The sequence below is a fragment of the Trachypithecus francoisi genome, unplaced genomic scaffold (assembly GCF_009764315.1).
Source record: "Trachypithecus francoisi isolate TF-2019V2 unplaced genomic scaffold, Tfra_2.0 Lachesis_group3, whole genome shotgun sequence".
In the NCBI taxonomy this organism is placed as follows: domain Eukaryota; kingdom Metazoa; phylum Chordata; class Mammalia; order Primates; family Cercopithecidae; genus Trachypithecus; species Trachypithecus francoisi.
This window is the reverse complement of record NW_022681468.1, coordinates 4,411,609-4,436,953: the sequence shown is the minus strand read 5'-3', so window position 1 is coordinate 4,436,953 and position 25,345 is coordinate 4,411,609. Positions and strand designations below refer to the sequence as shown.

Below are 25,345 nucleotides of genomic sequence, written 5' to 3'. Positions count from 1 at the left end.
AGGAGGCGGAGATTACATCATTGCGCTCCAGCCTGGGTGACAGAACGAGACTCTATCTCAAAAAAAAAAAAAAAAAGAAGAAGCAGAAGAAAGACTTTTAATATCTGACTTCAAAATTTACTTTTGAGCTACATTAATCAAAACAGTATAGTATTGGCATAATGACAAAGAGGGCAATGAAACAGAATAGAGAGTCCAAAACAGACCTACACTTTGCAGTCAATTGGCTTTTGGCAAAATAACCCACTGAGGGCAAGGAAAGTCTTTTTTTTAAACAAATGATACTGGAACAACTGGATATTCATTTGGGAAAAAAAAAATGATGCTTGATCCCTACCGCTCACCATTCACAAAAATTAACTTAAGATGGATCACAGATCTAAATGTAAAAAGTTAAAATGATAAGGTTTTTAGAAGAAAATACAGGAGAATATATTCACAACCTGCAAACAGGCAAAAATTTCTTCTAAGACAGAAAGCAAAAAACAATAACCACAAAAAATTCCATAAATTGGACTTCACTGACATAAAAAAGTTCAGCACATGAAAAGATGCCATAAAGAAAATGGATATGCAGCCGGGCGCGGTGGCTCAAGCCTGTAATCCCAGCACTTTGGGAGGCCGAGACGGGCGGATCACGAGGTCAGGAGATCGAGACCCTCCTGGCTAACACGGTGAAATCCCGTCTCTACTAAAAAATACAGAAAACTAGCCAGGCGAGGTGGCGGGCGCCTGCAGTCCCAGCTACTCGGGAGGCCGAGGCAGGAGAATGGCGTAAACCCGGGAGGCGGAGCTTGCAGTGAGCTGAGATCTGGCCACTGCACTCCAGCCTGGGCGACAGAGCGAGACTCCGTCTCAAAAAAAAAAAAAAAAAAAGAAAATGGATAAGCAAACCACAGACTTGGAGAAACTACCTGTAAAACATATCTGATAAAAGACTTCTATACAGAATATATAAAGAACTCCTAAATGCAATAAAAAGGCAAACAGCCTAATGTTTTAAATTATTTTTTCTTTTTTTCTCCCTTAGGATAGCTTGTTTCTTAAGGTCTAAATTTTTAAAGAGGCAAAAACTTGGACAGGCAGTCCATAAATGAAGATACATGAATGGCCAGTAAGTACATGATCAAGTGTTCATCATTAGTCATCAGGGAAGTAGAAACTAAAACTAGCATGAGATAATTCCATACAATCACCAGAATGGCTTAAACTTAAAATAACAACAACATCAAATGCTGGTGAGAATAGGGAGCAACTGGAACTTTTATTCTTCTCTGGTGGTAATATAAAAAGCTACAGGCCAGGCACGGTGGCTCACTCCTGTAATCCCAGCACTCTGGGAGGCTGAGGTGGGCGGATCACGAGGTCAGGAGATCGAGACCATCCTGGCTAACATGGTGAAACCCCGTCTCTACTAAAAAATAAAAATAAAAAAAAATTAGCCAGGCCTGGTGGCGGGCAACCTGTGCTCCCAACTACTCGGGAGGCTGAGGCAAGAGAATGGGGTGAACCCAGGAGTTGGAGCTTGCAGTGAGCTGAGATAGCCAGCCTGGGCGACAGAGGGAGACTGTCTCAAAAAAATAATAAAAAAAAAAAATAATAAAAAGCCACAATCCCTTTGAGAAAAGGCTTGTCAGTTTCTTATAAAGTCAAACATATACCTACCCTTTGACCCAGTGATTCTGTTTCTAGGTAACTGCCCAAGAAAAAATAAAAACATACAAAAAATTAGCCAGGTGTGGTGGTACATGCCTGTAGTCCCAGATACTATGGAGGCTGAGGCAGGAGAATCACTTGAACCCGGGAGGCGGAGGTTGTGATGAGCTGAGATCATGCCAATGCACTCCAGCCTGGGCAACAAGAGTGAAACTCCATCTCAAAAAAAAAAAAAGAAAGAAAAAATGAAAACATATATGCACAAGTAGAATTTCTATATTTCTTTAGTTGTTTTTTTGAGACAGGGTCTTGCTGTGTCACCGAGGCTGGAGTGCAGTGGTGTGATCATGGCTCATTGCAGCCTCAACTTCCCAGGCTCAAGCAATGCTCCCATCTCAGCCTCTCAAGTAGCTAGGACTATAGGAGCGAGCCACCATGCCCTGGTCTTTTTTTTTTTTTTTTCTGTAGAGAAAAAAAAGATACTAAAAGTCTTTCTTCATAAGACATACAGACCAGGCTGTATGTTGCCCAGTCTGGTCTCAAACTCCTGGGCTCAAGCAATCCTCGCACCTCAGCTTCCCAAAGTGCTGGGATTACAGAAGCAAGCCACTACACCCAGCCTAAGAAGTCGAATTTCATAGCAGCTTTATTCATGGTAGCCCAAAACTGGAAACTATCAAAAAGTCCATTAACAGGAAAATGGATAAAGAAATTGTGTTGTAGTCACAGATTGTAATGAATGTTGCTCAACATTAAAAAGGCATAAACTGGCCAGGTGCGGTAGCTCACGTCTATAATCCCAGCACCTTGGGAGGCCGAAGCGGGTGGATCACCTGAGCTCAGGAGTTCAAGACTAGCCTGTCCAGTGAAACCCCGTCTCTACTAAAAATATAAAAATTAGCTAGGTGTGGTGGCACAGACCTGTAGTCCCAGCTACTCAGGAGGCTGAGGCAGGAGAACTGCGTGAACCTGGGAGGCAGAGGTTGCAGTGAGCTGAGACTGCGCCACTGTACTCCAGCCCGGGCAACAGAGCAAGATTCCATCTCAAAAAAAAAAAAAAAAAGAGATTAAAACTATTGAACAACAGTCACAATAAATCTCAAAGACATGATGCTGAGTGAAAGGAGCTGGACACAAGAGTACATACTAGTGATTGCCTGGGATGGCAGTGGGAAACTGAAAAGGAGCAAGGAAGAACTTTCTAGGGTTATAGTAATGTTCCACATCTTGATTACTCGAGAATATCCATTTGTCAAAACTGTACAGATCAACAATGTGCACTTCAAGGTATACAAATTTTACATTTAAAGAACTGTATAATGTTATAGATTGCATGTTTATGTCCTCTAAAATTCACACGTTGAAACCCTAAACTCCCAGTGGGGAGATAAGAGGCGGCGGGGCTTTTGAGAGGTAATTCGAGCACATGGCATTAGTGGCTCTAAGAAATGCCAGAAAGACTCTAGAGAACACGCGTCCTCTCTCTCTGCTATCTGTCATTTGAGGACAAAGTAAGAAAAGGGCCACCTGCAAATCCTAAAGCAAGCCCTCGCCAGACACCAGACCTGTCTGCCAGCACCTTAATCTTGCACTGATCACCCTCTAGAACTGTAATAAATAAATGTCTGCTGTTTAAGCCACACAGAATACAGTACAATTTGTTATAGCAGCCCAAACTATATGGAGACATATCATAATGACCAAGTAGAGGAATGACACTGGGTGGAGGCATACATTAAATAAAAATCGCAGGCTTGCTGATTCTGGCTGCTGGATACCTAGGGTTACTGTTCATTTTGTGTATGTTTGAGGTTTTTCATATTATATTCTTTTAAGTTAAAAAAAAAAAAGGCTTTTAGAGAGACTCATAAATTCCTTGCCTTTCTCTTTTTTTTTTTTTTTTGAGATGGAGTCTCGCTCTGTCACCCAGGCTGGAGTACAGTGGCGCAATGTTGGCTCACTGAAAGCTCCGCCTCCCAGGTTCACGCCATTCTCCTGCCTCAGCCTCTTGAGTAGCTGGGACTACAGGTGCCCGCCACCACACCTGGCTGATTTTTTATATTTTTAGTGGAGATGGGGTTCCACCGTGTTAGCCAGGATGGTCTCCATCTCCTGACATCGTGATCCGCCCGCCTCGGCCTCCCAAAGTGCTGGGATTACAGGCTTGAGCCACCGCGCCCGGCCCTTTGTTTTTATCTATAACCTTACACAGCAGAATTTTTGTTTTTGTGAAAGTAATGTGAGGACTGCTTAGAGGTGTGACTTGAGAAAAACCATGTACCACATCTAGACCTGACGGTGGCATCAGGGTCTGCAGCTGGGAAGAACGGTGGGAAGATCACTGTTCTTCCCACCGTCTGTGTAGGAAGGACCTACACAGACCTGGACTCAGACTGGGCTCCATGACGTGTAGGTAGCAATGGGCCGGGTGGGGAACTTGTTCTCTCAGAATTTCAATTTCCTAGGCTGAAAGATGTAACAATGCATCTTCCTCCCAGGGCCGCAGTCAGGATTCAGTGACACATGCATATAATTCACCTAGCACTGTTCATGACACCAGGTATGTAGTGAACAACTGCGGTCATCTCACTATTATTATCATCTCACTTCCATCTCCAAAATAGTCTTCAAGCTCTCCTAACTTGTAGTATCTGTTATGGAAAAACTGATTTACACAGCAAGTTGCTTTTTACGGTATGCCAGCACTGCACTAAGTGCTTCATCTGCATTATTTAATTTGACCCTCACAACAACCTTATGGGGTAGATACTGTGGTTATCCCCACTGTATAAATAAACAGAGGCATGGAGAAATTATGGAATTGTCCAAGATCGCATTAACTAAAGTGGAAGATCTGCTAGTTCTGACCTTTAGAGTCAGAGCTAGTTACGCTATGCTGAACCCCAGGTTTAGCAGACTTGTGCCAATATCACTGCCTTGGGGCACAAAGGGAGATCCCGCAAATACCAAGACTATGTATTTTTTTTTAAGAGACTCACTCCATTTCTTCTATTTCTATAGGAAAAATATAGACTAAAAGCATAGCAAAAGAGAACCATTTTTGTTGTTGTTTTTGAGACAGGGTCTTGCTCTGTCACCCAGGCTGGAGTGCAGTGGCACAATCATGGCTCACTGCAACCTCAACCTCCAGGACTCAAGCAATCCCCCCACTTCACTCTCCTGAGTAGCTAGCACTACAGGCACCACCACTATGCCCAGCTAATGTTTTTCTTTCTTTTATTGGTAGAACAGGGTTTTGCCATGTTGCCCAGGCTGGTCTTGAACTTCCAGGCTCAACTGATCCGCCCACCTTGGCCTCCCAAAGTGCTGGGATTACAGGTGTCAGCCACTGTGCCCAAAGAGAGCCTATTCTTAATTGTGTACTTTTGGCGAGTGTTGGTGGAGGAAAATTCTGAGGAGACACCAGAAAAGATACCAAAAGGACTCAGTTCTGTTGAGGCCTCAGGCAAGTAACTAACCTTCTTATCCCTAACTAAGGCCTTGAGTGACTCAAAAGGCAAACAACGCTCAGGAGTGAAAGTGCCCTCCCTGCCACAGTACTAATCCATTATGTGTAATTTTTTTTACCTTTCTTTTTTTTTTTTTTTTGAGACGGAGTCTCGCTCTGTCACCCAGGCTAGAGTGCTGTGGCCGGATCTCGGCTCACTGCAAGCTCCGCCTCCCGGGTTCCCGCCATTCTCCTGCCTCAGCCTCCCCAGTAGCTGGGACTACAGGCGCCGCCACCTCGCCCGGCTAGTTTTTTGTATTTTTTAATAGAGACGGGATTTCACCATGTTAGCCAGGATGGTCTCGATCTCCTGACCTCGTGATCCGCCCGTCTCGGCCTCCCAAAGTGCTGGGATTACAGGCTTGAGCCACCGCGCCCAGCCATTTTTTACCTTTAACTTCATATTAACTAAGATTACTGCAAAAGCTATCCATTTCTATTTGAATTAAAGCAGAGGAAAGGAGCAGAAGTAACACTGGAGGGGGTAGGGGTCAGATGCTCCAAATACCAACCTCGTACTGCCCAAGTGACTCAGTGCGACTTTCTGCTACTAATGCTTCACATTCCTCACACCACCCACACAGCTGTGCAAGGTGACTGTGAGGATTCATTTACACCATGATAAGTAAGCAAAACAGATTTGTGTGTGTGTGCTGTTACCTAACGGACATGGTTTCCTGGTGGTGAAGCACATCCTGGATCTGCTTTCTGCCAAATCCCTCACACACCAAAAGTGCCTGGTCCAGCGGAATTTTGGCTTCCTTGTTGAGAAAGGCAGAGTGAGACAGGGTCTTACTCTGTCACCCAGGCTGGAGTTCAGTGGCACAAACACAGCTCACTGCAGCTTCACCTCCTTCCTGGATTTAAGAGATCCTCCCACTTCAGCCTCCCAAGTAGCTGGGACCACAGGCACACACTACCGCGCTCGGTTGATTTTTTTATTTTTTTGTAGAGACAGAGTTTCCCTTTGTTGCCCAGGCTGGTCTCAAACTCCTGGGCTCCAGCGATTCTCCCACCTTGGCCTTCCAATGTGCTGGGATGACAAGGCATGAGCCACCATGCCGGGCCAACCTATGGGATGTGTTCTAATCAACTGCTTTTGAAGTTAAAGGCAAAGAACATAAATTGTTTCTGAAATACAACAAATGACTGCGCATACAGTAAGGAAGGTCATCATCCACTGCACATTTACCACGTGCCCCACCTTGTTAGTTTTCTGTTCATTCCCTTGCTTAGTCCTCAAGCACTCATGACAAGGAAGCCAAGATTCAGGCGGACCAGGCACTCCTGGTGTGTGAGGAATGTGGCAGACGGCAGACCCAGGCGGACCAGGCACTCGTGGTGTGTGAGGAATGTGGCAGACGGCAGACCCAGGCGGACCAGGCACTCGTGGTGTGTGAGGAATGTGGCAGACGGCAGACCCAGGCGGACCAGGCACTCGTGGTGTGTGAGGAATGTGGCAGACGGCAGACCCAGGCGGACCAGGCACTCCTGGTGTGTGAGGAATGTGGCAGACGGCAGACCCAGGCTGTGCTTCACCAACAGGAAACCACGTCCCTTAGGTAACCGCACAGTCTTCCCAGGGGCTGAGGAGGTATGAGAAGGAACTTCAATCAACTGAGCATTCTTCATCCATTAGAGAACTGCTGCTTAGCACATTCTAAACTTACTTGAAAGAGGCTGCACCCAGGACTGTAATCCTAGCACTTTGGGAGGCCAAGGCAAGTAGATCACTTTCAGCTCAGGAGTTCGAGACCAGCCGCAACATGGCGAGACCCTGTCTCTACAAAAATACAAAAATTAGGCTGGGCACGGTGGTTCACACCTGTAATCCCTGCACTTTGGGAGGCCGAGGTGGGCAGATCACTTGAGGTCAGGAGTCTGAGACCAGCCTGGCCAACATGATGAAACCCCATCTCTACTAAAAATGTAAAAATTTGCCGAGTGCGGTGACGCACGCCTGTAGTCCCAGGCACTCAGGAGGCTGAGGCAGGAGAATTGCTTGAACCCGGGAGGCAGAGGTTGCAATGAGCCAAGATCATGCCACTGCACTCCAGCCTAGGTGACAATGTGAGACACTGTCTCAAAAAAAAAAAAAAATTACAAAAATTTGCTAGGCATTTGGTGGCTCACACCTGTAGTCCCAGTTGCTCAGGAGGCTGAGGCTGGAGAATCGTTTGCACCCCAGAAGCAGAGGTTGTAGTGAGCTGAGGTCACACCACTGCACTCTAGCCTGGGCGACAGATTGAGACCCTGACTCAAAAAAAAAACAAAAACAAAAAGCATCACACCCTACTGTTCAAAGTCCTGTACCAGCAACTTTGGGTCGAAGGTGGCTGTTTAAGGAAGTCTGTTCTTGTTTTTTTCATTTTTGTAGAGATGGGGTCTTGCTATGTTGCCCAGGCTGATCCTGAACTCCTGCGTTCAAGCAATCCTCCTGCCTCAGCCTCCCAAGTAGCTGGAATTTCAGGTGTGAGCCACAGCACCCAGCTGTCTGCTCTTTAGATATGGGATCATCAGTACACTGTACATCAAATTCTCTCTCATCAGTGGTTTACAAGTAAAGATGCAGTCCAGGAAAGAAAGAAACACAGAGAATGCAGAATGCATAGAGAGGAAGAAGTGCTAGAAGAGAAGGAGCAGAACACCTGGTGGCTTCAGTCTTCCTAGTGATAGGTAAACTGCCATATGCACTGGGCAGTGAAGAACAAGGATTTGCCTTAGCAGAATCTGGGTTCACATCTGGCTCTGCCCACCCAGTGATCTAGAAAAAATGTCAAATTACCTCACATCTCTAAGCACCTATCCTCATGTACAAATCAAGGATACCTACCCTATCCAGATGTCATGAGGATGAAATTACTGTTCTTGGCCAGGTGGGTGACTCACACCTGTAATTCCAGCACTTTGGGAGGCTGAGGCAGGAGGATCACTTGAGCCCGGAAGTTTGAGGTCAGCTTGGGCAACACAGTGAGACTCCATCTCTATTTTTAAAGTTAACTAATTAATTAATCAAAAAAATGAAGGCTGGGTATGGTGGCTCAGGCTGAGCATGATGGCTTGGGGTGGGCATGGTGACTCATGCTTATAATCCCTGCACTTACATTATATTAATATAATATTAATATATTAATTTATTCACAGTTAAATTGCAAGGACCTCTACCACATTTAGACTAAGGTTGCATTTACAGAAGTCCAACACATGGCCAGGCACAGTGGCTCATGCCTGTAATCCCAGCCCTTTGGGACGCTGAGGCAGGCAGATACCTTGAGGTCAGGAGTTCGAGACTAGCCTGGGTAACAGGGTGAAACCCCGTCTCTACAAAAAAACAAAAATTAGCCAGGCGTGTGGTCTGCTCCTGTGGTCCCAGCTACTCAGAACACTGAGGTGGGAAGATCGCTTAAGCCTGGGAGGTGGAGGCTGCAGTCATTGCAGCTGGGAGCGAGTCATTGCACTCTAGCCTGGATGACAGGGTGAGACCCTGTCTCAAACAAAACAAAACAAAACAAAACAAAATCAAACAAAATAAATGTGCTAGGCACAGTGGCTCACACCTGCAATCCCAGCACTTTGGGAGGCCAAGGCGGGCGGATCACTTGAGGCCAAGGAGTTCAAGACCAGCCTGGCCAACAGGGTAAAACCTGATCTATACTTTAAAAAGATAATAATTAGCAGGGCTTAGTGGCACACACCTGCAGTTGCAGCTACTAGGAGGCTAAGTCACAAGAATCGCTTGAACTGGGGTGGCAGAAGTTGCAGTGAGCCAAGATTGCACCACTGCACTCCAGCCTGGGAGACAGAGTGAGATTCTGCTTCAAAAAAAAAAAAAAATTCAATGGATCATAAAGGGTTCACTTCCGAGCTCTCTATCCTGCTCCATTGGTTGATATATCATTTTTTGTTGTTTTCTTAATTAAAAAAAAAAGAAATCCAACACATATATAACTTTTAGGAACATACAGACTGTTTAAGGTGAGACACACTTTTGAAACTTAAAAACTTTTTTGTGGTCATTCATCACTGATATTACAGTAAGACTGGATATGAGTAAACTCCAGTATGGTAAACATAACATCAGCACATAACCTTCACTGCCCAAAGAAATCTGACTGTATCTTACACTTTATTAAATTAATAAAGTTCCCTCCTAATAGTAAGTCTCCGTTATTGATTGAAACCTGGATCTGTGTTTGGTCCCAAGTGCATCTCTGGCAGCCTACCTTTCAAAGCGCTGCTTCATTTGTTTACATGCATAGTAGTTTCCATCTCTCAGGCTTTGCATCTTCATAACTTCAGAAAACGTTCCCTCTCCTATTTTGCCAATTGCTTTATAGTCTATAAATAAAAATCATTACAAAAATAAAATGTTATTTATGCATATATTTGTATTCACTTCCAGACAGCAAACTTTTAATCTATAACATAATTTAACAGCAATATACTGAGAATTGTTTCTCCTATCTTTGTAAGGTTTAGTGGTCCCCTCAACTTTAGGGGAAGCTGGAACAAAGCATCATTTCCTCCCAGTCTGTGCCCTCCCTTGTATAGCAGGAACCACCTTACCTGGATCCTGGCCAGTGAAGAGAGGCTCAGCTACCCTACAAGATTCAGAAAGGAGAGGAGCAGCAGAGATGGGATTCTTCCAGCAGGGGTGGGCATGGGCGTGGGCGTGGGCGTAGGCTCTGGGCTGATATCACATTGCACCAGCAGCCTCTAAGGACTCTCCTGAAATCCACCTTCCCTGGTCCTACAGAGGGCCCAGCTGATCTGCAACAGTTTCCTACAATTCTTGCACTTCCTAATTTTCTGAAAGCTAACAGTAACTTTCCCTGGCTCTGCTGCCACCACATCACCCCCAGCCCTGATAATGGTTTTGTAAGCCTCTAGTTCACTATGTTAAATGCCTTCCTGCTTGAAATACCTAGTTTCCATTTTCCTGACCAAACCCTGACTGACGACAAATGAGCACCTTGGTGTGGGCTGCTGCTGGGAACAAAAATCTAAAATAGGTGAGTTTGGCTTATTGGTCAGGTGGCAAAATGCTAGAGAGCCTGGCATATATCATGATGAAATATTGCCCGCTTAAAGGAATGCCTGTAGTCACTGCTGCCTTTCATAGACCCAGTGTCCGCCGAGCCTGCTGGCCTAGGGAAACTGGTGGGAACAGTCAGAATGATGGAGTATGTTAATTACTACTGACTGCCTTAGCAAGCTCTTTAAGACAAAGGTAAGTACAGGCAAGAATGGCTCTACCACTTTTTTTTTTTTTTGAGACGGAGTCTCGCCCTGTCTCCCGGGCTGGAGTGCAGTGGCCGGATCTCAGCTCACTGCAAGCTCCGCCTCCTGGGTTTACGCCATTCTCCTGCCTCAGCCTCCCCAGTAGCTGGGACTACAGGTGCCCGCCACCTCGCCCGGCTAGTTTTTTGTATTTTTATTTAGTAGAGACGGGGTTTCACCGTGTTAGCCAGGATGGTCTCGATCTCCTGACCTCGTGATCCGCCCCTCTCGGCCTCCCAAAGTGCTGGAATTACAGGCTTGAGCCACCACGCCCAGCCTGCTATATCACTTTTTTAGCAGAAATTCAAGGAATAAGTAAAGTCTAGAGAGCAAAAGTCTCACCAGTTGTAAAAGTTTCTACAGCCCAAATAATAGGAGAGTAACACTGCAAAACATTGGCAGAGAACAGCCCGCGAGCCTTCTCCGTTGAACAACGGCTCATCTTTGCAGCAGAGATCATACGAAGGCAGTTACGACCTCCCGGCATTTGTTTCAGAAAGCTTCAAGGAAGCTCCTGCAAATGGAGACCCAGAAGCATATGAGCGCGGCCGCACAGAAATAAGGCAGGCTTGGGGCCAGGCGTGGTGGCTCAGCCTGTAATCCCTGCACTTTAGGAGGTCAAGGCAGGCAGATCACCCACCTGAGGTCAGGAGTTTCAGACCAGCCTGGCCAAATGCCGAAACCCTGTCTCTACTAAAAATACAAAAAATTAGCCAGGTGTGGTGGCATACACCTGTAGTCCCAGCTACTCGGGAAGGTGGGGCAGGAGAATCGCTCAAACCCGGGAGGTAGAGGTTGCAGTAAGTCAAGATCACACCACTGCACTCCAGCCTGGGCTACAGAGCGAGACGCCATCTCAAAACAAACAAACAAACAAAAAAAAAAAAAACGCAGACTAGAGAGAGATCTCTAACAGAACCTTGGGTGTGGGGCTGACCAGAAGCAAACAGACCAGAAATCTTCAAACATCACTTAGACTGCAGCAGAAACAAGCCTAGAGTAAAAGAGGCCTTCACTTCAGGCCCCAAACCTGCATCTGCACAAAGCAGATGGGATCTTGCTATGTTGCCCAGGCTGGCCTCAAACTCCTGGGCTCAAGCCTAAACTTCCACCTCAGTCTCCCAAGTGGCCAGCATGAGCCACTGCCCCCAGTTGACAGGGTTTCAAAATGGCAGTGCTGAAAGTGGGCATCCTCTTCAGTATTCCTTTCCACATGCACATTTTTGAATGCCTTGTCTGAATTCTGATTTGAACAAACCATCAGTAAAAAGGTATTCATTTTTCAGAAGTGATAACGGTTATGTCAAAACACAAAAAAATGTCCTTATCTGTTAGCAAAAAAAATACAGAAGTATTTCCAGGTGAAAATGACATAATAATCAGGATTTACTTTAAAATATCCCTGGCTGGGTGGTGGCTCACGCCTGTAATCCCAGCGTTTTGGGAGGCCCAAGTGGGCGGAACACTTGAGGCCAGGAGTTTGAGACCAGCCTGGCCAACATGGTGAAACCACGTCTCTCCTAAAAATACAAAAATTAGCTGGGTGTGGTGGTGCACACCTGTAACCCCAGCTACTTGTAATCCCAGCTACTTGGGAGGCTGAGGAAGAAGAGTTGCTTGAACCCCGAAGGCAGAGTTTGCAGTGAGCCGAGATGGCACCACTGCACTCCAGCTTGGGGGACAAGAGCAAAACTCCGTCTCAAAAAATAAAATAAAATAAAATAAAATACCCCTGTACATTCCCATTCACTACTGCTGAAATTATAAACTGACATAGTCTCTTCGGAGGGCAATTTGGAAGCACCTATTAAATCTTTAAGATGTGCATCCTGGCCGGGCGTGGTGGCTCACGCCTGTAATCCCAGCACTTTGGGAGGCCGAGACGGGCGGATCACGAGGTCAGGAGATCGAGACCATCCTGGCTAACATGGTGAAACCCCGTCTCTACTAAAAAATACAAAAATCTAGCCGGGCGAAGTGGCGGGCGCCTGTAGTCCCAGCTACTCCGGAGGCTGAGGCAGGAGAATGGCGGGAACCCGGGAGGCGGAGCTTGTAGTGAGCTGAGATCCGGCCACTGCACTCCAGCCTGGGCGACCGAGCGAGACTCTGTCTCAAAAAAAAGATGTGCATCCTCCAGCCGGGTGTAGTGGCTCACGCCTGTAATCCCAGCACTTTGGGAGGCCAAGGTGAGGATCACTTGAGCCCAGGAGCTCAAGGCCAAGTTAGGCAACATAGACCCCATCTCTACAAAAAATAATTAGCCACACTCAATGGCACACGCCTGTCATCCCAGCTACCCAGGAGGCTGAAGTGGGAGGATCGCTTGAGCCCAGGAGTTTGAGGCTGCAGTGAGTAGGGATTGCACCACTATACACTAGCCTGGGCGACAGAGGGAGACCCTGTCTAAAAAAAAAAAACTTGCTCAAGTACATATGATAGGAAGATTAAAGATTGCACCATTAATCAATACAGTAAAGCTGATAACCCAAATGGCCCCCATAGGGAACTGGATTAATATGGTTTACCTGTATAATGGAATATACTGTAAATATTTAAAATAATGGGTGGCAGGCGCCTGTAGTCCCAGCCATTCGAGAGGCTGACACAGGAGAATCACTTCAACCTGGGATGTGGAGGCTGCAGTAAGCTGAGACTGTGCCACTACACTCCAGCTGGGCAACAAAGTGAGATTCCATCTCAAAAAAATAATAACAATAATGTCCTTAAAAACTACACACACACACACACACGGAATTAACAGTGGCTCTGAGGGGTGAGGTTACAGGTGGCTCATTTTCTAAGTTAGATATTTCCCACAATGTTTTTTTTGTTTTTTTTTTTGAGACGGAGTCTTACTCTGCCGCCCAGGCTGAAGTGCAGTGGCCGGATCTCAGCTCACTGCAAGCTCCGCCTTCCGGGTTTACACCATTCTCCTGCCTCAGCCTCCCGAGTAGCTGGGACTACAGGCGCCCGCCTCGTCGCCCGGCTAGTTTTTGTATTTTTTTTTTTTTAGTAGAGACGGGGTTTCACCGTATTAGCCAGGATGGTCTTGATCTCCTGACCTCGTGATCCGGCCGTCTCAGCCTCCCAAAGTGCTGGGATTCACAATGTTGTTTTTTGAAATAAGAGCACTATTTTCACTATTTTATTTCAAAATACCCAAAAAAGATGGTGGTGGGGAAAATGGTAAAATGCTGATCACTGCTGAAATTCGGTGATGGATTTATGAGAGTTCACTGGGCGCGGTGGCTCAGGCCTGTCATCCCAGCACTTTGGGAAGCCAAGGCAGGCAGATTACCTGAGGTCAGGAGTTTGAGACCAGCCTGGCCAACATGGCGAAAATCCATCTTTACTACAAATACAAAACTTGGCCGGGCGCAGTGACACATGCCTGTAATCCCAGCACTTTGGGAGGCCGAGACAGGCGGATCATGGGGTCAGGAGTTCAAGACCAGGCTGGCCTGACCAAGATGGTGAAACCCCATCCTACTAAAAATACAAAAATTAGCCGAGCGTGGTGGCGTGTGCCTGTAGTCCCAGCTACTTGGGAGGCTGAGGCAGAAGAATCACTTGAACCCGGGAGGTGGAGGTTGCAGTGAGCCGAGATTGCACCACTGCACTCCAGCCAAGATGACAGAGCGAAACTCCGTCTCAAAAAAAAAAAAAAAAAAAAAAAAAATTTATCTGGGCATGGTGGCACACACCTGTAATCCCAGCTACTCGGGAGGCTGAAGCAGAAGAATCACTTGAACCCGGGAGACGGAGGTTGCAGTGACCTGAGATCGTGCCACTGCACTCCAGCCTGGGCAATAGAGCAAGATTTCATCTCAAAAAAAAAAAAAAAGGATTTATGAGGGGTCACTCTATTTAATTTTCCATACTTCTGGCATGCTTGAAATGTTCCATAATAAAAACAAAACAAAACAAAAAATAAGGCCACTTGTGGTGACTCACACCTATAATCCCAGCACTTTGGGAGGCCGAGACAGGCGGATCATGGGGTCAGGAGTTCAAGACCAGGCTGGCCTGACCAAGATGGTGAAACCCCATCCTACTAAAAATACAAAAATTAGCCGAGCGTGGTGGCGTGTGCCTGTAGTCCCAGCTACTTGGGAGGCTGAGGCAGAAGAATCACTTGAACCCGGGAGGTGGAGGTTGCAGTGAGCCGAGATTGCACCACTGCACTCCAGCCAAGATGACAGAGCGAAACTCCGTCTCAAAAAAAAAAAAAAAAAAAAAAAATTTATCTGGGCATGGTGGCACACACCTGTAATCCCAGCTACTCGGGAGGCTGAAGCAGAAGAATCACTTGAACCCGGGAGACGGAGGTTGCAGTGACCTGAGATCGTGCCACTGCACTCCAGCCTGGGCAATAGAGCAAGATTTCATCTCAAAAAAAAAAAAAAGGATTTATGAGGGGTCACTCTATTTAATTTTCCATACTTCTGGCATGCTTGAAATGTTCCATAATAAAAACAAAACAAAACAAAAAATAAGGCCACTTGTGGTGACTCACACCTATAATCCCAGCACTTTGGGAGGCTGATGTGGGAGGATTATTTGAGCTCAGGAGTTTGAGTCCAGCTTGGGCAATATAGTAAGACCCCATCTTTACAAACAACAACAACAAAATTAAGTGAGCTAGGTGTGGTGGTGCAACTGCAAAGGGCAGGAGAGAAGAGGGGAGAGGAGCAAATGGACATGGTTCTAGACAGACCTAAGCCCCTCTGTAACAAACAGCAAGCCTGTAAGTTTTACACATCAGACATCTTCTCTGGAGCAAAAGAGCGATCTTACCTAAACAGAAATGCAAATTACCCCTCCTGCCCAGGAACATTAAGTATCTTTCTGAGGTCAGGGCTCCAGCCGATCTGCCTGGGCCTGGCCAGCAGAGATGGGTGGCCTTCCCTAGGAATTTCACCTGCACATGCACAGGGTCTGTTGGCTATTCTCATTTGCAATCCAAGTCCCTGCTGAATCCCAATGCTCTTTTTTTTTATTACTGTAGCAGAATTTTAAGCTATTTGGCTTGCCTTTTCTATGTTTTGCTATGTTTTACTTTAACTTATTTTACTTCTGTTTTACTTTTATTCGAGTACTAGGAATGTCAATCACGTGCCAGAGCGGCCATGTTCTGTTACCACCCTTTTAAGCCACAACTCACTGGGGCAAGAAAGGCAAACAGCAACCAACAAGGTGGTCAAGCTAAGCAGGTTCCACCCAGCAGGCAGAGAGGTAGACCACTAGCTCTTACTGGAAAATGAACTGATAAGTAGGCAGAGAGTAAAGCTGTGAACAGTGTGACCAAAGCTGAAAAGTCATGAGAGAGTAAGAGGTTAAAGGGGTCATAAATGGCCTAAAAGTAAGCAGGAGTTAAAGATAAGCAAGACAGATCTACTAAAGCTGAACACAGGCATACCCTCTGACCTAGAAATTCCATTTCTAGGTTAGATACCCAAGTGAAATATGTTCGCCCGACACGAGAATGTTAATGGAAGCACTGTTTTTCATAACCCAAAATGATAAACAACAGTAGACTAGATGTGATGGTTAATACCGAGTGTCAACTTGATTGGATTGAAGGATGCACAGTATTGATCCTGGGTGTGTCTGTGAGGGTGTTGGCAAAGGAGTTTGTTAACATTTGAGTCAGTGGGTTAGGAAAGGCAGACCCACCCTTAATCTGGGTGGGCACCATCTAATCGGCTGCCAGTGCAGCCAAAATATAAAGCAGGCAGAACGGAAAAGACTAGACTGGCCTAGCCTCCCAGCCTACGTCTTTCGCCCATGCTGGATGCTTCCTGCCCTCGAACGTCGGAATCCAAGTTCCTCAGCTTTGGGACTCAGACTGGCTTCCTTGCTCCTCAGCCTGAAGACAGCCTATTGTGGGACTCTATGATTGTGTGAGTTAATACTCCTTAATACATTCCCCCTTATATATGTAACTATCCTATTAGTTCTGTCCCTCTCGAGAACACTAATACACTAGATAAATAAGTGCAGTATATCCACACAATGGTATACTATACAGTAATGAGAATAAACAAAGTACAACTACATACGATACGGCTACATCTCACCAACATCACATTAAGCAAAAGAACCTAATTGTAAAGAGTTCATATTGTATGATTCCATTTATATAAAGCTCAAAAACATGCAAAACTAAATACAACCCACAGATAAAGGAAAATATCTGCAAATCATATATCTGATAAGAAACTTGTATCCAGAATATATAAATAAGTCTTATAACTCAATAATACAAAGACAACCCAACTAAAAGGTGATCAAAGGATTTGGTAGACATTTCTCCAAAGAAGACATAAAATTGACCAATAAGCTATGAAATGATGTTCAACATTATTAGTCATTAGGGAAAAGCAAGTCAAAACTATGATGAGATACCACTTCACACTCACTAGAATCAAAAAGAGAGATAACAAGTATTGGTGAGGATGTGGAGAAATTGGCACCCTCATACCTTGCTGGCAGGAATGGAAAATGGTGCGGACACTATGAAAAACACTTTGGCAGTTCTTTGAGATGTTAAACAGAGTTACCATATGACCCAGTAATTCCACTCCTACATATATGCTCAAGAGAAACGAAAACGTATGTCCAAACAAAAACCTGTACGTCAATGTTCACAGTAGCATTACTCATAATATCTCAAAGGTGGAAAGCACCAAAATGTACATCAGTAGATGAAATGGATAAACAAAACGTGGTCTATCCCCACAATGGAATATTATTCAGCCATGAAAAGGAATGAAGCACTGACACATGCTACATGGATGAGCCTTGAGGACATTGCACTGAGTGAAAGAAATCAGGCACAAAATGCCACATATCATGTGGTCCCACTTATATGAAATGTCCAGATAAGCAAAACCACAGAGACAGAAAATAGATTCATAATTGTCTAGGGTTGGTGGAATGTGAGATAAATAAGGAGTAACCACTAATGGGTACAGGTTTCTTTTGGGGATGATGAAAATATTTTAACATTAGATTATAGTTATGGTTATACAACTCAGAAAATATACTTAAAACCATTGAACTGTATACTTTAAATGAGTGAACATTATAGTATGTATATTTCAATAACTCCATTAAAACAGACAACTCTGGTATTGGAAATCAGAATAGTGGTTACCCTTGTGGGGTGAAGTGACCGGAATGGGTTGAAGGGGACATCAATGATACCAGTAATACTGTGCTTCTTGATCTGGAAGCAGGTTTCACGGGCATGTTCACTTCACCAACTTGTATACTTAAATATAAGTGTAGTTTTGTTTTGTTTTGTTTTGTTTGAGACAGGGTCTCACTCCGTTGCCCAGGCTGGAGTGCAGTGGTGCAACCTCAGCTCCCTGCAACCTCTACCTCCCAGGCTCAAGCGACCATGCCACCTCAGCCTTCTGAGTAGCTGGGACTACAGGCACCCGCCACCATGCCCAGCTAATTGTTTTGTATTTTTTGTAGATACAGGATTTCACCATGTTGCCCAGGCTGGTCTCAAACTCCTCAGTACAAGGGATTCACCTGTCTTGGCCTCCCAAAGTGCTGGGATAACAGGCATGAGCTACTGCACTTGGCCAATTTGTGCAGTTTTCTGCATTATGTTATACTCCAATATAAAATTAGAAAAAAAAAAAAAAAGAACAGAGTTAGGAATAAGCAGGGAGTATAAAGAACAGAAATGACACACAGTGAAGAATATATTCTCATTAATGGCAGAATATGCATGTCTACAAATCCCTACTGCTGACGTGCAAAACAAGCTGCTTTCAATACTATTCTAGTTCCTAAGAGGGCCAGTTCCCTCCTGCTCTCAGGTTTTCCTATTCCTAAGCTCTAGTTTTTTTTTTTTTTCTTTTTTTTTTGAGACAGAGTCTCACTGTGTTGCCCAAATGATCTTGGCTCACTGCAACCTCCATCTCCCAAGTTCAAGAGATCCTCATGCCTCAGCCTCCCAAGTAGCTGGGATTACAGGTGTGTGCCACCATACCAAGCTAATTTTTGTATTTTTAGTAGAGACGGGGTTTCACCATGTTGGCCAGGCTGGTCTCAAACTCTTAACCTCATGTAATCCACCCGCCTCAGCTTCCCACCTGCTTCACCCTCCCAAAGTGCTGGGATTACAGGTGTGAGCCACTGCACCCAGCCTTCAAGCTCCTTCTTTGTCAACCGTTATGTTTCCATACTGTGAGGTGTAAGGAGACTTACTGGTCCTTACAACTGAAACTAAAACAATTCTCTTAATGAGAACTAAACGATAAAGAACACCTCTTCAACAGTCTTCCTAACAAGGAGACTAGATTCTTTTTCTCCATGGTTAGCACGAGACATCCTCTTTTGGTCTCTCAAAACAGGTCTCCACCCTATTTCCCAGGTGGCTTCCTTGTTCAAAATGAAAACCCTCTGGGAAGGGTTGACAGTAACACAAGTATTACTTGGTCCTGGAAACTTACAAGAAGCAGGAGACAAAATGCATTACACTTAGAGAAACAAACAAAAAAAAAAAAAAGACCGGGCACGGTGGCTCACGCCTATAATCCCAGCACTTTGGAAGGCTGAGGCAGGCGGATCATCTGAGGTCGGGAGTTCAAGACCAGCCTGACCAACATGGAGAAACCCCACCTCTACTAAAAATACAAAATTAGTCGGGTGTGGTGGTGCATGCCTGTAATCTCAGCTACTCAGGAAGGCTGAGGCAGGAGAATCGCTTGAACCCAGGAGGTGGAGGTTGTGGTAAGCCGAGATCACGCCACTGCACTCCAGCCTGGGCAACAAGAGCGAAACTCAGTCTCAAAAAAAAAAAGAGAAACAAACAAACAAAAATAGTAAAAACAAACAAAAAAGGCTTGGGGAGGCCGGGCGCGGTGGCTCAAGCCTGTAATCCCAGCACTTTGGGAGGCCGAGACGGGCGGATCACGAGGTCAGGAGATCGAGACCATCCTGGCTAACACGGTGAAACCCCGTCTCTACTAAAAATACGAAAACTAGCCGGGCGAGGTGGCGGGCGCCTGTGGTCCCAGCTACTCGGAGGCTGAGGCAGGAGAATGGCGTAAACCCGGGAGGCGGAGCTTGCAGTGAGCCGAGATCCGGCCACTGCACTCCAGACCGGGCGACAGAGCAAGACTCCGTCTCAAAAAAAAAAAAAAAAAAAAAAAAAAAAAAAAAAAAGGCTTGGGGAATGGAATATTATTTTAGTGTTAAGACCACTCAATTTGTGTATGAGTAAATTGGTACATTAAAAGTCACAGCCTGAGACAGAGCCAAGTGTTACAACTGGTCTGTGTTATGAGCGAAAGAAAGGTGGCCTACTGCACCAGGACGGGCTGCTCTCCATTATCGTTTCCAGGAAAAACAACCTGAGGATGCTGAATCTCCAGACCAGCATTTTCCAACTGAGTACTACAAAACACGGCGATCCCTGAACCCTAACGGGTATTCCACAAAAGGGGGTTCCATAAGCAAATAAATTTAGGAAATACAGAGTTAAATACAGCAAAATGTGTTTGCAGAATTCCTCAACGCCTTTCCCTGCATATGAAGTGAGTCTCCAAATGGAGGTGGGGTGTATGAGAGGTGTGTGAGGTATACCCAGAGAACACCAGTTAACATCCCCCAGCACTGCTCTAGATCACCAAACCAAAGATCTTCAAACTATGCTATTAGAATCCCTTTTATCCAAGGTTTCCCTGAATAAAAGAGGAACTAATCTAGCTCCCAGCAAGACAGGGTTTCACAACTATTCTAGCTTTATTGTTCTTACTTGCCTTCTGGGAGAAACTGGCTAATGTAAGGTAGGAGTGAGCCCCACTGAGTCTTCAGGACAGAGCACGGGACCATATCCCTTCTGACAAAAAAAACGGAAGCCATAACTTGCTTGACAACTACAGCTTAACTAAGTCCCAGAGCCTCTCTACAACTGGAAACCTAATTAAATTCCATTAAATCCTAAAACCAGGCAATAAAGATACTTTGGTGCATCTCCAAGAAGCTTCTTCAAAAGAAATGGACCAAAATACAGGCCCTGGTCCTCAACCACTAATTTGTACAGTTTAAAACCTCATTAAGTAATTTTGACAAGTTTCTTGAAGAGCCTCCAAACTTGAAACTTTGTGGGAAAATTCAACAGCCTAAACATCTTCTGCCCTTAGGCAGACCCTCATACTGACCTACCTGGCCCTGTTCGTACTAGTCAAGGGATAGCTGCTGCTTGCTCAAACTCCACCAAAATTTACCCCTTCTCTTAAATGAATTAACTGGAAAGCCCAGAAATTTCTCTATAAGAAGATCAGTGTCTTTATTGTGCAGAAGAGCTCACACAGCAGGCCTGGGACTTCTCTCCTTAGAAAGGTCTGCTTGCGGCCAAGTGCGGTGGCTCACGCCTATAATCCCAGCACTTTGGGAGGCCAAGGCAGGTGGATCACTTGAGGTCAGGAGTTCGAGACCAGCCTGGCCAACATGGCGAAACCCTGTCTCTACTAAAAATATAAAAATTGGCTGGGCGTGGTGGTGCACACCTGTAATCCCAGCTACTCAGGAGGCTGATGCAGAACTGCTTTAACCTGGGAGGCAGAGGTTGCAGTGAGCTGAGATTGAGATTGTACCACTGCACTCCAGCCTGGGAGACAGAGCAAGACTTTGTCTCAAAAAAAAAAAAAAAAAAAAAAAGTCGGCTTGAAAGGGGTTGGCCTTTGGCTGGCCTCTGGCAACTTGCATGTCAGGCTTCCACCATTCCCTAAATGGTAAGAGTGGCTCACTGTCCCTAAACTGCCTGTGCAAACAATACGGTTTATGCTAGACACCTGCTTTCCTTCTGGCAGTCTGGAATTTTGATAGGTGCTAGGCAGATGGGTGCCTACCTGACCAGTCCATAATAAAAACCCAGGGCACGGAGTTTCTAATGAGTTCCGTGATATACAAGAGTTCACATGTGTGGTTACAACTTGTTGCTAGAGAAATTAAGAGCAACCCTGTGACTCCACTGAGAGAGAATTCTGGGCCTAGTTTCTCCAGACTTCTTCCCAGGTGCATTTTCCCTTTGCTGATTTCAATTGGTATCATTTCCCTGTAGGAAATCATAGCTGTGAGCATGATTATGTGCTAAGTCCTGTGAGTCCACCTAGCAAATCATGAAACCTAGGGTGGTCTTGGTACTCCCCACAGTGCAATCATGCTATACTTCAGCCTAAGTGAATTAAACATTCATGGCAGTATGACTAAATCATCATGTTAATAAAGACTTTTTAGGCTGGGCATGGTGGCTCACGCCTGTAATCCCAGCACTTTGGGAGGTCGATGTGGGCAGATCACCTGAGATCAGGAGTTTGAGACCAGCCTGGCCAGCATGGCGAAACCCCATCTCTACTAAAAATACAAAAAATTAGCCGGGCGTGGTGACCTGTGCCTGTAATCCCAGCTATTCAGGAGGCTGAAACAGGAGAACTGTTTGAAGCCGGGAGACAGAGGCTGCAGTGAGCCAAGATCACGCCACTGTACCGTACTGCAGCCTGGGCAACAGAGCAAAACTCTGTCTCAAAAAAAAAAAGTAACAATAATAAGGACTTCTTAGCACCAGCTATATATCACACACCATGCCATGCACTGTAGACACAAAGATCATTAAGACATAATCCTAAGTCTTGAGAATTAACAGTATGTCCCCATGCCCCTAATTTTAGGTCCTTTCCTTAAAAAAGAGGGAGGTTGGAAATGGAACACTTTGGTTTAGAAAATATCAATGGTCAAATTATGGAGTATATAGGCCGGGCGTGGTGGCTCACACCTGTAATTCCAGCATTTTGGGAGGCCAAGGCGGGTGGATCACAAGGTCAGGAGATAGAGACCATTCTGGCTAACACGGTGAAACCCCGTCTCTACTAAAAATACGAAAAATTAGCTAGGCATGGTGGCAGGCACCTGTAGTCCCAGCTGCTTGGGAGGCTGAGGGAGGAAAATGGCATGAACCCGGGAGGTAGAGCTTGCAGTGAGCCAAGATCGTGCCACTGCACTCCAGCCTGGGCAACAGAGCAAGACTCCATCTTAAAAAAAAAAAATTATGGAGTACATAGTGTATAATACTGAATACATGATGCTCTGGATTCCAATCTTCCAGGACCGGCCTGGGAAGCCTTCAAGCAGATGTCTTTCTTCCTTCTGTGTGCACCTTGTCCTCCTGTTACAGAACTGCTCATGCTCCACTTTGCACCTTCTCCTCAGAAAGCCATAAACCCCTTAAAGCGAAAGTCTACAATCTGTTCTCTTTTGTGCCATTACACTTAGAGAAACAAAAACCAACAGGAAAAACAAAAAAAGCTTGGGGAATTAAATATTACTTTAGTATTAAAACCATTCAATTTGTATATGAGTGAATCTGTACATTAACAGTCTCAGTGAGACTGGGCGTGTTAGCTCATGCCTGTAATCACAGCACTTTGGGAGGCTGAGACAGGCAGATCACCTGAGGTCAGGGGTTCCAAATCAGCCTGGCCAACATAATGAAACCCCGTCTCTACTAAAAATAGAAAAATTAGCTAGGAGGGTGGCACGCACCTATAATCCCAGCTGCTAGCAAGGCTGAGGCATGAGAATTGCTTGAACCTGGGAGGCGGAGGTTGCAGTGAGTGGAAATTGTGCCACTGCATCCAGCCTGGGCAACAGAGCTAGATTCCATCTCAAAAACAAAAAACAAACAAATTAACAAAAAAAAATTTATAAACAAAGATGGTATTCACAGTGTCACAAAAGTAAGAATGCCAGAAACTTAAATATCCAGCATCAAGGAAATGTTCTAATAAGCTACGAAACAGCAACAGACTGAAATATTATGTAACCATTGATAATGATGCTTTCAAATAATATTTCATGACATGGGAAATGTTCAGCCACAATTTCATGTTAAGTGAAAAAAAGGATGATAATGATCATACATACAACACATGCACAGAAAAAGACTGAATATAGCTGGGTGCGGTGGTTCACGCCTGTAATCCCAGGACTTTGGGAGGCTGAGGCAGGTGGATTACCTGAGGTAGGGAGCTCAAGACCAGCCTGATCAACATGGAGAAACTCCGTCTCTACTAAATATACAAAATAAGCCGGGCGTGGTGGTGCACGCTTGTAATCCCAGCTACTCGGGAGGCTGAGGCAGGAGAATCGCTTGAACCCAGGAGGTGGAGGGTGCAGTGAGCCGAGATCATAGCGCCACTGCACTCCAGCCTGGGCAACAAGAGCGAAACTCCATCACAAAAAAAATAAAAAAGAAAAAAAAGAAAAGAAAAAAACTGAATATAAATATGTAAATATTTTAATGTATCTATGTCTGAGTGGGACTGAAGGTGATTTAAATTTTCTTCATTATAATTATCTACATTATTCAATGTTCCCAATGAATATGCATTACTTTAAATGTATGTAAAGGTGAACATTTCAAGAAATTTAAGAAATCAGTGAAAGTGTTGACTAAGTGCCAAGAAAAACATGAACTTAAAATGAACTGTTTTAAAACTACAATATCCTTTTAAAGGAAGACAGTCATAGAGATCACAGAAAGGGGCCGGGCATGGTGGCCCACGCCTGTAATCCCAGCACTCTGGGAGGCTGAGGCGGGCAGATTGCCTGAACCCAGGAGTTTGAGACCAGCCTGGGTAACATGGTGAAATCTTGTCTCTACCGAAAATACAAAAAAAATTAGCCAGGCCTGGTGATGCATGCCTGTAGTCCCAGCTACTTGGGAGGCTGAGATAGGAGAATCATCTGAGCCTGGGAAGTCAAGGCTGCAGTGAGCCATGATGGTGCGAATGTACTCCAGCCCGAGTGACAGACAGAGACCTTGTCTCACAAAGAAAAAAAAAGAAAATCACAGGAGGCATTGGAGGTCAATCACTGAAAGTCAAGCTGTGGACTAAGGTATTCGGATTTAAGAAAGAAAGAATTTACACAATAAATTTCAATTTGTGTTTTGTCATAGATAAATTAAGCAGACTTGCTTTAAAAAAATAGGTCAACTGCGAACTTCAAAGTGGTTTCAGCACACAAATTCAGTGTGTGCCAATTCCCAGGCTGGCTCTGAACCATCACGACCAGCAATAAACGGAACTTGCTGCACTGGAGGTGTCTGTTGGTAGATAAAGAGGTCACTTGCTTCCCTCATGGCTCTTCTAGTAGGCAGAAAGTATGGGGTATAAAACAAGGATAAAAGGCAGGGAGAAAAAAAGGAAACGTCTCTATGAAAAAATACCTGGGAAAAGTTCCTATTCTCTCCAACAAGATCTGGCACATTTTCAGAGGCCTTCGAAATTAAACAAAAAGCACTGACATGCAGACAAAGCATGATACAAAGTTCTGAAGGGCACAGAGCTATGATACTGTAAATGAAAGTCACATCCCATATTATTAGGAATAAACAAGCACCAAAACAAAAAGAAAAACAGATTCAAGGAAAAAGAGGGGTTAAAATAACAGAGTTGGATGAAAAAGGGACAACAAGGGAGACAAATGAATACATCTATATTAAGATTCTATGCACATTTATTAAACTAAGGCTTGTTTGTTGAAGTGGAATTTAAGCCTTATTTAACAAGTGAAAATGAAGGTCACATTCACTTTTTGTGAAATGCAAAACTTGTCAGGTTCAAGTCCAAACATTTTTATTAATGTGCTTTTTGTAAAGTTCTTTCTTTTTTTTTTTTTTTTGAGACGAAGTCTGGCTCTGTCACTGAGGCTGGAGTGCAGTGGCACAGTCTCAGCTCACTGCAAGCTCCGCCTCCCGGGTTCACGCCATTCTCCTGCCTCAGCCTCCTGAGTAGCTGGGACTACAGGCGCCCGCCACCATGCCCCGTTCATTTTTTGTATTTTTAGTAGAGACGGGGTTTCACTGAGTTAGCC

At 45.0% G+C, this 25,345-nt stretch overlaps 1 protein-coding gene across 11 annotated transcripts in view; it reads right to left on the bottom strand.

The window, feature by feature from the left end:
- Positions 1-25,345, bottom strand: part of MOK (MOK protein kinase) — an 82,618-nt gene that overhangs the window by 49,803 nt on the left and 7,470 nt on the right. For all 11 annotated transcript variants that reach the window (XM_033191277.1, XM_033191282.1, XM_033191281.1 and 8 more), the window contains exon 2: positions 9,388-9,502. In XM_033191277.1, coding sequence (XP_033047168.1) covers positions 9,388-9,502 — 115 coding nt within the window. The remainder of the gene's footprint in view (positions 1-9,387; positions 9,503-25,345) is intronic.